Source organism: Mesoplodon bidens (genome assembly GCF_964165515.1).
Source record: "Mesoplodon bidens genome assembly, chromosome: 18".
In the NCBI taxonomy this organism is placed as follows: Eukaryota; Metazoa; Chordata; class Mammalia; order Artiodactyla; family Ziphiidae; genus Mesoplodon; species Mesoplodon bidens.
This window is the reverse complement of record NC_138175.1, coordinates 51006144-51020427: the sequence shown is the minus strand read 5'-3', so window position 1 is coordinate 51020427 and position 14284 is coordinate 51006144. Positions and strand designations below refer to the sequence as shown.

At 57.8% G+C, this 14284-nt stretch overlaps 1 protein-coding gene across 2 annotated transcripts in view; it reads right to left on the bottom strand.

Annotated features, from left to right (window-relative positions):
* The window catches only part of PPP1R37 (protein phosphatase 1 regulatory subunit 37), a 44463-nt gene extending 30250 nt beyond the window's left edge, over nucleotides 1-14213 (bottom strand). For both annotated transcript variants that reach the window (XM_081215939.1, XM_081215940.1), the window contains exon 1: nucleotides 11890-14213. In XM_081215939.1, the coding sequence (XP_081072065.1) occupies nucleotides 11890-12091 (202 nt within the window). In that variant the 5' untranslated portion in view covers nucleotides 12092-14213. The remainder of the gene's footprint in view (nucleotides 1-11889) is intronic.
* Nucleotides 14214-14284: the final 71 nt, after the last annotated feature.

Genomic DNA, 14284 nt, shown 5'->3' with positions numbered 1-14284 from the left:
GGGAGGTCTTCCCCCAGGACCAGACAGGGTCAGGCTGCTGTCAGGCGTGGGAGCTCTAAGCAGGGCTCCACAGAGGGCTCTGTCTCTGGGCTCTGCCAGTACCCACACCCCAACTCTATGCTAGTGGAACAACGCTCACTGAGCACCTGCTCTGCACCTGGAGCTGCGCTGGGGACACAGCAGTGACCAAGACAGCCCAGCCCTGCCCTCCTGGGGCTCAAAGTCCAGTGGGAAGACAGAGATAGGGCAGGGAAGCCTAGGGAAGCTCAGCACTGCAGATCCCGAGGGCTGAGCCCAGGCCCAGCGGGAAGAAGACCCCCCGAGCCCCACCCCCCCGAGGAATGCAGCACTTTCTAGTCACTGTGATCAAAGTAGGGAGAGCTGGGTCAGGAAGCAAAGATCCCAAGGAACGAAGGGGATTATGGGACAAGCAGGGAGATGGAGGAACAGGAGAGAGGATGGAGGCCTGAGCTGGGGGGCTGGGGGCTGGACACCACTGACGTCCTCCACCTCCTCCTGTGACACACCTCGCTGCTGGTGGGGCAGGAAATCAGGTCACCTGCCACAAAGGTAGAAAGGCACACCAAGTTACCAAAACCTGGGCTCTCTTGCCCTACCGCAAGCCCCCATGAGGAGGAGGAGGTCCTGGCACTCAGTTCCCTAAACGGTGGGGGTGACCTATGGACAGAGACAGGGAAACACACACAGTGGGAAAAGACCTCAGACACCACCTTGCTGCACAGAAAGGGCAGTGCCTTGGCCTACAACCTACAGCAAGTCCACAGCAAAATTGGGTCTGCAACCCCAGACCTGCACTCCCGCACTCCACTGGGCTGCCTAGCTTGGGGGTCTGGCAGATCCGGCAGGGGCACTCGGTACCCTCCTCCTCTCTTCATACTTCCTTTTCCGGCCCTGGGCTACGTGAGGGCGGGGCCCATCTACTACCTGAGGCCCAGCATCCCACTGCGCTTCCTTCTCCACCTACCATACAAGCTCCTTCTCGGAGCCAGGTTCAGGGCCACATGCTGTGGGCACCAGGGGATACAGTGGCACCAAACCCAACCCACCCCTGCCTTCACGATGCTTACAGTCAAGCGGGCAAGAGAGAATATCCACAGGCCTGCAGATAAACAGATCGTTGACACCTCATGGCGGGAACCGATTTAGTGCGCCAGGAAAGAAGGGTTTGCTGGTACCTGAAGGACAAGCCAGAGCCATGACAGCAAGGCAGGCCTTCCAGGACAGGATGTGGGGAGCTCCCCGCATGCAGGAACTGAAAAGAAGCCACCGCACTTGAACCCAGAGAGGACACGGGGAACGGAGGGCCCAGTCGTGGTCGGCGACAGTGGCGGGGACCGGCCTCCTAAGCTGTTTTAGGGATTCTGCATGGGGGGTGAAAGGCGGTGGGGGGGAAGTGGGCCATTAGCGTGACTGGAAGCTGGGGAGTAACAAGGTCTGCTTTTTCGGGAATGGAGAAGGGGCACGAGAGGGCAGGGAGAGCAGTCAGGACTCCTCCACCTGCTCACAGCAGAGCGAGGTGGAGGTAAGGAATGAATGAATGAATGCATGCATGCATGGAAGCATGAACAAGTGATCCAACGAACACCTTCCTCGGCCCCTGCTCTCTTTCGGGCCCCGAGGCGCCTGGCCTGGGGCACTCGTTAGCAGACCCACTTTGCTCAGAGTCCCTGTGGTGCCTGGGTGTGTTCAGTGGTTTGCCTCCTCCAGGGAGCCAGACGGACAAGATGTCGTCCCTCGCGGTGCTGCTAGGTCCAGTGGGGGGAGATGGACCCAAACAAATAACAGCAGCGTGAGGAGGTGTCACGGGGACCTAGAAGAGCAGAGCAGCGCTCTGTGTGGGGCCGACCCGCGCGCCAGTGCAGGAAGGCTGAGCGCAGGGAACCAGGAGCTTGGGTCAGGACGGAGGAGGACAGACACCAGCTTGGGAAGGGCTCCCACCAGGCTCAGGGGCGTGGTCTCTACCCTGTGGTGACGAAGGAGCCCTCGGAGGCTTTTCGGGAGCAGAAGATGAGCCCTGTGCCTTCTGGTTCAAACACGGCTCCTCCTCTTACTATCTGTGTGGCCTCAGCACCCGTGAGCCTCAGCTTTCCCTTCTGGCTGCTGTGAGGAGCTTAGATCACCACCATCATCATCGCCATCCCAAAGCATGACCCTCCGCAGGGTCACTTCCCTGGCGTTTGCTTTCATCTTCCGGCAGTCCCACCCTTCCTCCCTCCCACCAGCCCTGTTGCTCTGAGGAACCCAGTGAGTTCAGCTGGGAAGGTGCTTTGCTTTGCACAAAGGGGAGGGCTGCCCAGAACACGAGCGGCTCTCCCACTACACTGCTGATGGCAGCTGGCAGGAGACTAAGGCTGTGGAGAGACGGAGGGGTGGGCGTGAAGGTGGCACACGAGTCCGACCCCAATGGGTTCCAAGAGGGGCCCGCCCACCCGACCAGGGAGGACATCCCAGCTGGGATCCAACAAGGCCTCCGCAGAATCAGACCACAGGGCTCCCACCCCAGGCTTCCGCTGGAAAGGGAGAGGGTGTCAGGCAAGTGATATGAGCCAAACGGCTGCCAGCAGACACTTCCAAGCTGCCACCCCCACCTTGAGGCAACGGCTCCACAGCAGTTGCAGAAAATAAGGCAGGGGGTGAGAATAACTTTACAGAGTGCCTGCCCACTGTGTACCTCCATCCACCGCCAATCCATCAACATGAGGGCCTGTGGAGCGCCAGGCACCATGAGAAGTTCTGGGGACCCAGAGGGGAGACAAACCAAGATGGGCTCTGCCTTCGTGGAACTGCCTTCCCAACGGGGGGAAACAACCAAAGCGTGATGGCTGTCGATCATTCCTGCGGCCACCTGGCCTCGGAACCGCCTTCCTGGAACACGGGACCCCCTCCATCTCTCCCACACCAACTGAAAACGCCAGACCCCAGCCTCCTGTTGCAGCTCTAGCCTGGAAAGCCCCCCGCAGAGGGGGCTGCCCTAACACGAGCAGCACCGGGGCCAGGGTGGGCAGTGACGGTGGCAGCCGGGAAGCAGTGACGTCCAGGACCCAGGGCATTCTCACCAGATCTGCTGGAGTTGCAGTGTGCTCCTGGCTGCAAAGGCCCCGGGCCTGGCTCCTCCCAGAGAGCCAGAAACCTTTGAAAGAGACTCCTCGTCTGCCAAAATAGCTTCACGAATGAGCACATTGTGACGCAGGGAAGTTTGGGGACATGCCTGGATTCCTGCAGCTGCATTCACACCAGGCAGAGTGCTCGCCTATGCCATCCAGCCCAGGGTCACGGGACGGTCAGCCTGCTCTCAGAGAGGAGGGAGCCCGGGCAGGCCCACGAGGGACACGACCCCACTCAACTCTAACAAGCCCTTACTGAGTGGCTGCAGTAGCTGGTTACTGGTCCAGTCACTTCCCAAGTTCTGAATAATCTAATCCTCAATCCCCATACAAATGGGGATACTGAGGCAGAGAAGCTGGGCGACCACCTCAGGGCAGAGCTGGACTGGCACCAGCACGCTCCAAAGCCGAGCCCTAGGCTGCCTCTCCTGTAACTACCGTTTCACAGATACGGGAATGAGGTCCACTGGGGGCTCCATGGTCTCCTACTGGAAACTCTAGGACCACATATTCTAGAATTCAGAATTTCCTGGCTTTTAGAAAGGTGATAGGATGCCTACTATTGAAATATTACGTAAGATCCCCAGCAGGGCCTGGGTCAGATCTTAGAGCTTTCTGGATCCGGGAAGTGGGGGACCTAAGGGGATTTTACAGGTGAAGCCAGTTGCTGAGGTCACACGGGGGAGGTAGTGTGAGCACCCAAGTGCACAGTGGCCCCACTGCCCACCACCTCACCCAAGGGCAGGATGAACTAACCGGGGTGGGGGGCGGGCGGGGCTGGAGCTCAGAGACCCAAGGAGAGAACGGATGGGGGAAACTGTCACCTTGGAAGTGTTAGGGAGAACACTGCAATGGCAAAACCTTCTGGGGGAGGGGGAGGTTCAGATAAATCTGGTGAATAAATCAAGAAGTCAGATGTCAGCTACTAGGGGCTTCCCTGGTGGCGCCGTGGTTAAGAATCCACCTGCCAATGCAGGGGACACGGGTTCGAGCCCCGGTCCGGGAAGACCCCACATGCCGTGGAGCAATGAAGCCCACACGCCACAACTACTGAGCCTGCGCTCTAGAGCCCACGACCCACAACTACTGAAGCCCACGTGCCTAGAGCGCGTGCTCTGCAACACGAGAAACCACCGCAATGAGAAGCCCACGCACCGCAACTAAGAGTAGCCCCGTTCACCGCAAGTAAAGCCCGCGCACAGCAACAAAGACCCAACGCAGCCAAAAATAAATAAATAAATAAATAAATAAATTTAATCTATTAAAAAAAAAAAAGTCAGCTACTGGTCAGTGCAGGGCCACATGGAGCCAAGAGCCTACAGGCTCGTGGCCCATGGCTACCTCCCTGGTCCCCAGCCTCGGTCTCACCCTCTTCACGCCACACTCCCAGAAGGTTCTGTTAAAAACAGTAGGCATGGGCCTCCCTGGTGGTGCAGTGGTTGGGAGTCCGCCTGCCAATGCAGGGGATACGGGTTCGTGCCCCGGTCCAGGAAGATCCCTCATGCCGCGGAGCGGCTGGGCCCGTGAGCCATGGCCGCTGAGCCTGCGCGTCCGGAGCCTGTGCTCCGCAACGGGAGAGGCCACAACAGTGAGAGGCCCGCGTACCGCAAAAAAAAAAACAAACAACAGTAGGCATGCCCCTTCTGCTGGCTCTCCGCCATCCTCAGGCTAACACAGCCTACAAGGCCCCACCTGGGTGGTGCCCCCCAGCCTTCTCCAATCTCACCTCCGACCCTCCTGCCGCCAACTCCAGACTTCCGACTCCAGTAAGATAGGCTTTTTTCTCTTCCAGATGCTACTCACTGGCTCTCTCTGTCTCCAGCCCTTTGCACATACTTCCACTGCTCCTCAAGTGGCTAACTCCAGTGATTTCTTCAGGTCTGAGATGGCCCTTCCTCCAAGAAGCCACCTTTGCCCTGCCCGTCAGCCCTCAGCTCTTCCCAGTCAGGGTCCTGGGCACCCCGGTTTGATTAGAACTGTTTACTGTGTGTCTCCCTCACTCAACTGTGACCTCCATGGAGGCGGGGCCGGGCCTGTCTTCTTCCCGGACCCCTAACACTGGCATTCACTAAATGAGAGGCTGCTCACACATTTGGCCGGGATGTACTGAGCGCCTACCATGTATCGACACCGGGTAGCACACGAGGAACTTGGGCCAAGGGTCAGAATAAGGACCCGATGCTGAGGACAGGGAAGCTGCGCGAACCTCCCAGGACTCCCAAGCTGTCCAAGAACCACGGCGAGCCCCTCCTGAGTGCCAGCCAGCTGGGCCCTTCACTCAGTCTGCTTCTCATCCCTCCACTACCCGGCGAGGCTGGAATCATCATCTCCGTCTTACAAAGGGTTATGGGTTCAAGATGAAGAAACTATACAGCATGCAGAACTGGATGCAGCAACTTGCCGAAGCTCACACAGCCGGGACACAGGGACGAAGAGCTCAGGCCCTGCAGCCAGACTGCCTGGGTTTGAATCCCAGCTCCCCGCTGCCTGGCTTTGTGACGACCTCAGGCAAGTGACCTCGCCTCTCTGTGCTTGTATTTCCTCATCTACAAACCGGAAACAATAGCACCTACCTCCTGGGCGGCTGGGAGATGTAACAGAGATACAGACTCAACCCAGCAATGGGCACGTGGGAGCAGTGAGCGGTGACTGCTAGGGTCACCCGGAGAGCAGGGACTTCGGCCTGGGCCCCTCTATGCTCGACCGCAGCAGGCTGCCCGCCCAAATCACATTTCTGCAGTTCCCGCAAGTCCGACACTTCAATTCGCTCTAAAACAAGTCTATGAGGCCAACCCCAGCCAACCCCCGAACTGAGGTCTGGAAGGCAGCCCTGGGACTGAGTGCTGAGTGGATGAGCTCAATCAGGGGCCCTCAGCAGAAGGACAGCCAAACCTGGCCGTCTGGGGAGCTTTCTAGAAACACAGATTCCTGGCCTCCATTCCCAGAAGCTGCCTCAGTCACGGCCAGCCCAGCCCGGAGCGTCTGGCTCCATGCTTCTTAATACGTTTGCAGCCAAACGCCTGTGAGAGACAGGAGACGCCTGCCTCCCAGAAACATGCACTCATGCCGCCGCCAACCCCCCGGATGACCGTGTGCCGAGCGCCCGCGGTGAGGGGACCCCATGGGGCCCGAGAGCTCCTCCTGGGGCGCTGAGGGAGAGCCCCGTCCGGGCACAGGCCAATCAAGTCCTCCCAGAAGCTTTCTCCCAAATGCCGCGGCGGCACATGACATCCGACGGAAAGCCTCACTCTCCTGCCACTCATCGGCCCGTCTGGCGCCCCGAGCCCTCCTGGGCGCCAGGCAGAGGTCACAGAGGTGACTCCCGTGGTCTTCGCCCTTGAAGTGGGAAACACGATGAGAACACAAATAAAGTGCAGTGGGTGGAAGGAAGGAGGGTGGCCCACCTGGGCCCCAGGGCGCGGAGGGCCCGGCCTGGCGAAGCAGGCGCTCTTCACACAGGCCCGTCCACACAGTCGGGTCCCCACGGGGCAGAGGGCCGGGGAGCCGGGCCTTTCTACAGAGGGGACCGGGGCTCAGGGGGCAGCTGTAACTTGTGGACAGTCATGGCCAGCGTCTGAGAGGCTGCAGCTAATGTTTTGAGTCTCGACTCTTGGTGCCCTTGCTGCTTCTCAGGCTGGGGGAGGGCCGAGACAGGCTGATCGAGTTTCAGCTCAGAGAGACCGGGCAACTTGCCCAGAGTCACCCAGCTTGTAACAGACAGGATCATCCCTGTCAGGGATGTCGGGGCACTCGTCTCGGAGGAGTAGGCCTCTGAAGGACAGACAGCAGGGTTCTGACGAGGGAAACGCTGGGGGAGACAGCACTGCACCGAGGGCACGGGGGGGTGGGGGGGGCTGGCAACGACCGGAATAACGAGGGGGACACCACCGAATGCTTGCTGTGGACGCCGTTATCTCACTTAATCCTCACCACCCTAAGAGGAGGTAGTAATGTCAGCTGTATTTTATAGAGAGAAAAACCACAGACAGAGAGAACAACTGCCCAAAGTCACCCGGCAGAGTCCACGTGCCAACACTGGCAGTAGGAGGTGAGGTTGGGCCCACATGGAAATCTGGGCGAAAGCATCAAAGCCGCCCCCCAAGACCCCACTCCCTCCGCCCCAGCAAGACCGCCCACCACTTAGGCTAAAACGAGCCATTAACTAGTAAGAGAGCCTCTTCCCACCACTGACAGGTACCTTCTCACCAGTCCAACCAGTTTCAAGGACTAAATTTGCAGCATGGGTTTCAACGAGAACAAACAGTAAGGCATTTATTTCCATCCTCTCCGATCGCCATTTAAGAACTTCATGGCCTGTGTACACAGAGCTGGTTCACTTTGTTATAAAGCAGAAACTAACACACCACTGTAAAGCAATTATACTCTGATAAAGATGTTAAAAAAAAAAAATTCATGGCCACTGTCCCCACCACCTCTCCCCCCTCCCCCCGCAGCCTCGAAGCTTGGGCGGCTAGAGGTGGGCACGTTCCGGCCCCCTGCACCTTGCAGACACCTCCACTTCACAGGAGGAACTTCCTGGTGGGCACAACTCCCCTACCCCCACTCCAGGACAGACTCCACAGGCTGGAGGTCAGGGAGCGGGGAATGAGTCATGGGCAGGACTGGAGGGAGGGGAGACAGCCTCCCAGACCGCGGCCGGTAGGCCGGTGTCATGTGCTCTCCGATGCCTGCCTTGCAAACCCCACGTCTCCTCCCCACACGGCGTTCAGCTGGGACTGGGGAGACAGCTGAGCCTCAGGTCATTCTTGCAGCTTGGTCTGAAGAGTTCCTGGTACACAACCGGTCCTGGTCCTCAGAGGAGCTGGGAACACAGGGCCTGCCGCCAGGGGACTGGGGGGCGGGGGCGTGCACCAGGCCAGCCCCTCCTCCACTGGCATCCACTTCCACCCCCCCAGGGAGAGTGGAGCGCACCCGTGCCCAGCCTGGCAGTACTGAGGCAGCCTCCTCCCCAGCTTCACGTCCCTTCCACTCGCAACCGGCTTGCCACAGAGACCCTGCCCCACCAGGTCCATGCCCTCCATTCAGATATCCTGGGTGGTCAGCAGGACAGGGATCACAATTTCACAGATGAGGAAACAAACAAGCTCAGCAAGAATAAGTGCCTTGCTGGAGCCACAGCATGCTGCGGCCAGGGCTGGCCTGGAAGCGCACCCTGGCTAGATGGACCCCAAGCATGGCCTGGCCTCACCCCTTCCAAAACGGTTGCACACATGCCCCTGGCGCTCATTCAACCATGATAACTGTTGTGTCTTTCGAGGGGCTGAGCAGAAACGAGGACAGTGTCTATCCCCCCACTCCAGCAGGTGAGAGAGACCACCAAAACGAAATACATGTGCGGTGACAGCAGATGGCCTTTAGTGCACCGAGAAGATAAGCCCCTGGCACTGGGGGCAGGCGGGGACACCAGGTGACGTGGGAGCCAGGGAAGGCCCTTCTGAGTGCTGGGCCAGGTTGAGCCTCTGCAGGCCTGAGACCCTCCTGCACCATCTCCCTCCTTCAGATGTCTGGTCTCCAGGAATCCCCCAACACGTGACCTCTGACAGGGCCTGATGGGGCTCTTGCCTTAGGCAGACACCCCCAGAGGCTCCCACCCAGCTGGGCCACCACCTAGTCTCAGTCCCAGCCCTCCTCCACCCCAGTCAGAGGCTGTGTCAGGGCCTAGCTGAGCTCTCCTCCCAGGGCAAGGCCCTGCTGAAAGGGCGCCCTGTGCTGGGGCCCCACTTCCTCTAGTGGCTGCTTGCTCCCAGCTCCCAGATCCCAGCTCCTGCACCTCCTGGCTCAGGCCAGTTCTCCAACTCTGCGATGGAGAACAGCTTCTGAAGGCCCTCTCTTCCAACTCAGATCCGCCAACTCCTCCCTCACCCTTGGCCTTGGGGTCGTGTCACCACAGCAGGCCCCAGAACGACTCCTTCCTCACGCTTCCCACTAGGGCCCCAGCTCAAATGACACCCCCTGTGCTTTCCCACAGTTTACAGACCAACTCCCAACAAATCTCCTGCCCCTCCTCCAAGTCTGGCCGGCTCCTCCCTGAAGCCCCCAGCCAAGATCCTTGGCTCTCTCAACTAGGCAGTCCCTTGGCCCGACTTGCCACGGCCTGGGGGGCGAGCCTCCACCTCCCTCAGTCTCAGGCCAGCCCACCCCTCCACTGTCCTCCTCAGGCACTGCCAGGCCCGCCAAATCCCATCATCCAAACTCACCAACTTCACCAACGACCCCTCCTCTGCCTGGGGCCCAAGATCACCCAACTCCTTCCCTGTCAGGTCAATTGCAACCCCTCTCCTCGGCCCAGACGGACCAACTCTCCCAGCCGAAAATATGGATCCATTTCTCACGTCATCACCTCTCCACCTCAGACCCACCGACTCCTCCAGAGTGTGAGTCCACAGCCGTCCTGGCCGTCCCTCCCTAAACTCCCAGGAATGAGACTCCCCCAGCCCGTGAGCTATCACCACCTCCACCCCTTACGGGGGGCGGGGGGGGGGCAGACCCGTCAGCGACCATCCTCATCCTCTCAACCCCTCCCAGCCAGACGCCAACTGACCCTCTTTCTCGACATTCTTCCCACCCTCCCGGGCCCCCCCCACCCCCGCAAACTCCTTCACTGCATCTCCACAACTGCCCACAAGAGAAAAAAAAAAAAAACGACAACAAAAACAAAACCGGACTGAATCTGCCTGGATAACAGCAGCTGCTATTTATGTGGCAGGAACTTACAAGGACGGTCTTATTTAATCCTCACAACTACTCCACAGTAGAAATTAGCACCTCCATTTGCAGAGAAAGAAACAGGAGGCTCAGAGAGGAAAAATGGCTTCTCCAAAGCCCAACAGCTGGTAACACACAGCTGTTCCTCTTCTGGGAACCTGCAGACCAGAAACTTTTCCCCACTCCCAACCCCTCCCCGCGCCAGAATCTCCAACTACGCTAAAGCCCACAAACGGAACATCTTCCCTTCCCCTTGCCCCGAGCCCACAAATGGACCACCATTCTGGCCCTCTCCTGGAAGCCTGTGAAGCAGAAACATCCAGGCCCCAGCTCCGTGAACCAACTCCTCTAGGCTGGCCCCTAAAATGATCAGTAGCACCTAACATCTCCCCTAAAATGACCAACAATACCTGCAACTTTATGAAGGCTCATCCTGGCCAATCACTTTCCACACACAATCTTATTCAGTCCTCTCTGAGACCCTGTGACATAGTATTCGCACCCACGTACAGATGGGAAACTGAGGCTCCGAGGAGTCAGGTACCCAGCCTGAGGTCATGCTTTGGGTAAATGGGAGTCAGGAGTGAACTGGAGCACCGGCTCATCACCATCCTCCTCTGCCTCTCCAGGTCTTTCCCGCTTCCTGCTGGGCTCCCTGGACTGGATATCATGCTGTAGCCGAGGCCCATTCCAACTCTTCCCTTCCTCAGCCCCAGTCCCCCAAGCCCTCCAACCCAAAAGTGCCCACCTATTCCCGGGGCCAAGAGCCCAGGGACTGGGCTGGCTCCCAAGGCCAAGAATTTTAAATTAACCACCGTCTCTTTAACAATAAATGGCCAAGATGGCACTTATGGTGGTTCCCCGTGTGTTCAGCTTCCAGTTCCCACGTCTCCCACTCTCACATCAAAGCCACCAATTCCTCCACTGCCCACAGACTAGCAACAGTTCCTCCTCTCTCCCCAGGGCCAACAGACCAACTTCTGTAGAGCCGGGGCCAGGCTGAACCCTCTCTTCGCGGGCTCCATCCCAGCAAGGCTGCCAGACCTGGCCAGGACTCAACACTGCCAATCCACCCCTGAAGCAACTTTCCACCTTCCCAGCCCTATGGATCAAACACACTCTTCCAACTGCCCTTTTCAGTTTCAACACTGAGCCGACCTTCTCCAGAGGACACACAGCCCATGGACTTGCTCTCTCTCCCCACACCTCAAGCCACCAAACTTCTTCAATGCTCTCACCTGCAACTGACTGGCAACTCCAATTCCCCAATGCTTCCTCAGGGGGAAAAAAAAAAAAACACCCTCCTAGAGCCAGGCTCCAAAGTTTCTATGCTCCTGAATGACTGACAATGCTTTGCTTCCCTTTTTTTTGGGAGGGGGGGAGAGGAAAAGGAGGCACGCAGCGACTTTTCTTCTTAATGCCAAGACTGAATATCTCCTCTGTCTTACCGACCACCAACTCTGCTACTTTTCTGGCAAGTTTGTTTACTTTGACTCCCTTTTCCCAACCCCAGGATCTACTGACTGGTCTAGAGCCATAATCCAGGTTTATTCCTCTTCCTTCTTTCACCCAAGGAAGTGAACCACATGACCATCCCTTGCCCCGAGGCTTGCAGACCAGCAACTTAACCTTTCCGTCCCCAAGGGCCCATCAAACTCCTCCAACTGCCCTTTCAGCGCCAGTGCTGACCCACTCTTCCTCCCCTGACTGCTCTATCCTTCTCTGGGAAACTATAAACTCAAAGACTACCGCACTCCTAATCTCCCAAGCCACCAAACTTTCTTTGATTGTTCACCGTTTCAATTCCTAAAAAGATCACCTTCAGCGTCCCTTGGGGGGGGGGAGTAGCATAAACCAGCTACTTTTCACCTTCCCAACCCAACAGCCACCTCTTCTCTAACACTCTCCAGCTCTAAACTGACGACTGTCTCCTTAAATCATCATTAGGTGCAACTTATTGAGCTCCACCTCTGTGCTGGGGTCTGCACTGACTCCCAGGTCCCCCACAAGCCCGCCTCCACGCTCCAGCCGTAGCTACCGTGTCTCCAGGGGTCTTTGGGTTCCACAGCTCCGGACACGATATCTTCGTCGGACGGGAACGTGACGCGCTTGGCCGCAGCCTTGAGGCGCCCGTCGGCCGGGGGCGATGCGGGACTGGGAGACGGGGCCTCGGCGGGGGCCTCTTCGGCTTCGCCGTCCGCGCCCGGCCCGGGCGGCGCCTCCTGCGGCGGGACCTCCATCGCCGCCGCCGCCTCCTCACGGGGGCCCTGGGGACATGCCCCGGGCCCCGGACTTGTCTCTCCGGGCCCTCCCGCCGTCCCGGGGCATGGGCTCAGCCACTGCTTCAGGCGCCGCCTCCGTCCGCTCTCCTGGTCGTCGTAGTCGTCGCCGCCGGGTGCTCGAGCGCGCCTCCCCCGAGCCCCGTGCGCGCCTGCTCGTTCGCAGCCGCACTTTCGTTAAGGGCCGGTGAGCCCGCCGAGTACCCAGAAAAGCAGAAAAGCAATTTAAGTTATTTGCAGGTAGAGTTGTCTCGTGCGTTGTTAAAGGGGGCAAACAAAAGGCAAAAAGAGCCACAGGAAAAAGAAACGTGAGCAGTGAATCTGCAGAGCCGGAACTGCAGAATACGAGGGGCGGGGCGAGGTGGACGCCGTCTCCCAGAGCAGCGCGCAAGCGCGAACCTGAGCCGCCCCCACCCCGCCTCCCCGCTTTAATCTAGATAACTAATGTTTAGGCTCTCACACATTCGTCACGAGCTCAGGCACGGAGAAAGGAATGGAGTTGATAGAAATAAAAATATCTGCTTGCTGGGGCTAGGCCAACTGGTAAGGAGAGAAGTAAAGAGATGGAGAACTTGAAAGGGAAGGCGACAGAAGCTATGTTGAATATATGAGTACAGGTGATGGATGCGGACAGAGGGACCATCTGCCTGCAGACGAAGCCAGTCCCCACTTGCTGGTTAGTCTCTAGCCTTCCATTTGCAATAACCCTCTGTATTTGGATAGCGTTGTATAAAATACAATTTAAATTTTAAAATTGAAATAGGAGCCCATAAGGAATATTATAGCCCTGATTTAAGTTTTTAAAAAAACTGAACGAAGGAAGAAACGCCAAAAGCAAGGGACCAATCTGCCAACCAAAATACCGGGCGATGGACCAGGTAGATCACGGAGCCAGTAGCGAACTAGCACGAACTCAAGCCACGCCCCCACAAGGGTTCGATTCAGTCGCTTAGTATTCGCATCCGCACTTTCTCCACGCTATCCCAGCCCAACAGGCAACTCGGGGAAGGAGGAGCTAAAACCAAAAAAGGATACATGGGGAGGAGCAGGCGACATCGTTGCTTAGGCAACTCGAAGCTAGGCCCAGGAGTCACCAAAGGTAACTCTGTGAATGGACATATGGGAGCTGAGGCTCTCCACATGCTTCATTCAACTTCACTGGCCACCGCACTGTGACGACTGAGGAACAAAGCAAATCTCATCTATATTTAATGGAATCTTCACTTACCTTCTTAAATAGATGGGACTACAAAGGGGGCAGAAATTACTTTTTAAAAGTAAGTCTGGGCTTCCCTGGTGGCGCAGTGGTTGAGAGTCCGCCTGCCGATTCAGGGGACACGGGTTCGTGCCCCGGTCCGGGAGGATCCCACATGCCTTGGAGCGGCTAGGCCCGTGAGCCATGGCCGCTGAGCCTGCGCGTCCGGAGCCTGTGCTCCGCAGCGGGAGAGGCCACAACAGTGAGAGGCCCACGTACCGCAAAAAAAGAAAAAAAGTAAATCTGCTGCGGGAATTCCCTCGCGATCCAGTGGTTAGGACTCGGCGCTTCCACTGCAGGGGGCAAGAGGGTTTGATCTCTGGTCCGGAATCTAAGATCCCGCATGCCGCCCGCGGCGGCCAAATAAATAAATAAATAAAAACAAATCTGCTGAAAAACTACTAGTAATGGGGCTAAGTAAAGCGAGTGATACGGACGGCCACGCTACACAGCTGGGGTGAAATGGAGAAAGGGCAAAGTTTCACCCTAACCCTTAATCCTCTGCCTTTTCCCAGTGGTGCCGCCACACAGGGTTAGACGGGTCCCAACCAGTCCCCGGATGGGCGGGGAAGCGAATCTACCCACCCAGAGGCCAGGCAATAGGCGGAGCCCTTGCGCGTAACCACGTGACCCAATGCGAGCCGCGCAACTCGCTACGGACATCCTAGACCACCCGAAAAAGAAACGAAGTCCAAATCTCCCAAGTCTGGCATCTAGGTCGCTCCAGCGTTCCCAGAGACTAGCGGGAGGTCCAATCACCACACCTTTATCGGAGCTCCTCCCACTCCCTTGACGTGTCCTCCCCTTCCTGGCCCAGCTCCATGGGATTCAGCCCGTGGATAGCCACCCTTCTACTCCCTAAATCTGGCTCAATCCCTATAGAGTACATTAAAAAAAAA